The sequence below is a fragment of the Austrofundulus limnaeus genome, unplaced genomic scaffold (genome assembly GCF_001266775.1).
Source record: "Austrofundulus limnaeus strain Quisiro unplaced genomic scaffold, Austrofundulus_limnaeus-1.0 Scaffold3277, whole genome shotgun sequence".
In the NCBI taxonomy this organism is placed as follows: Eukaryota; Metazoa; Chordata; class Actinopteri; order Cyprinodontiformes; family Rivulidae; genus Austrofundulus; species Austrofundulus limnaeus.
The window spans coordinates 1-930 of NW_013955679.1; the positions used below are offsets into that span (position 1 = coordinate 1).

A 930-nucleotide genomic window follows, 5' to 3' on the forward strand; every position below is an offset into this window, starting at 1 on the left:
GTGTTGTTGTTGTTGTGATTATGATTATTATTATTGTTGTTGTGTTGTTGTTGTTGTGATTATGATTATTATTATTGTTGTTGTTGTTGTTGTTAAAGTGTTTGTAACACAGAAAAAAGAGTCAAATTGTTTCCTTGTGTTCAGTTTCTGGGTATAATTTTCAACAAAGACAAATCGAAGATGCACATCAGTCTGTTTTAAATTTGGTCTCATGTCCAAATGGTTTCAGGTGCAGTTGAATAAAAAAGTGAGCAGAAAAAAGCCCACCTTCTGGAGGGTCCAGTGATTGTGGGCCATTAGGCAGGAAGCCGGTCATGGCCCACTCTATCATCTGTCGGGTCTGGATGTCCACAGCTTCAGCATCATCACTGGCATCACAAGCAGGAACAGGTCTCCCTGCCCTCACACTGGCCACCTGGACACGTTCAACAAGAAGAGGTCAAGTTTATTTATGAAGTCTGCTTCCTGTCATAAACTACACTAAAATATAAACTCATGTTTCTGTAAAAATACTAAATGAATGTGGGCGGAGCCAGAGAGCAGAAAACACCAAGCAGAGATAATATAAAGTGTCAGCCTGCTCATTGATATTTTCTTGTTTTTAATCAGCCACGCTTCATAAACTAAAGACATCAGGTTGTACCTGCAGAGCCTCAAAGATGGCCTTCCTGTACATGGACTGTTTGTTGTACGTGGGCTGGTGGAAGGCAGAGGAGAACGAGCTCAGAGGCATCAGCTTCTCCACACAAACCTGCAAAATTCAACAAAAACATCACAAAGCTTTTATCAAGATTATTCACATTTTATCAATAAGTTACAGAAATTAGAAACAAACATCCAAACATTCAGCTCTGTTCATGCTACAACCTTACAGTAATTTATACATTTAAAGATGTTGAACTTTTGACATCTTTTTAATTAAAAAGAAAA

The 930-nt window shown here is 38.3% G+C and overlaps 1 protein-coding gene across 1 annotated transcript in view; it reads right to left on the reverse strand.

Annotated features, from left to right (window-relative positions):
• Positions 1 to 267: 267 nt before the first annotated feature.
• The window catches only part of LOC106511822 (DNA (cytosine-5)-methyltransferase 3A), a gene marked incomplete at both ends in the record, with an annotated part of 3,010 nt that continues 2,347 nt past the window's right edge, over positions 268 to 930 (reverse strand). Inside the window, 2 exon segments of the mRNA XM_014000555.1 lie at positions 268 to 415; positions 644 to 751. Of these exon segments, the coding sequence (XP_013856009.1) occupies positions 268 to 415; positions 644 to 751 (256 nt within the window).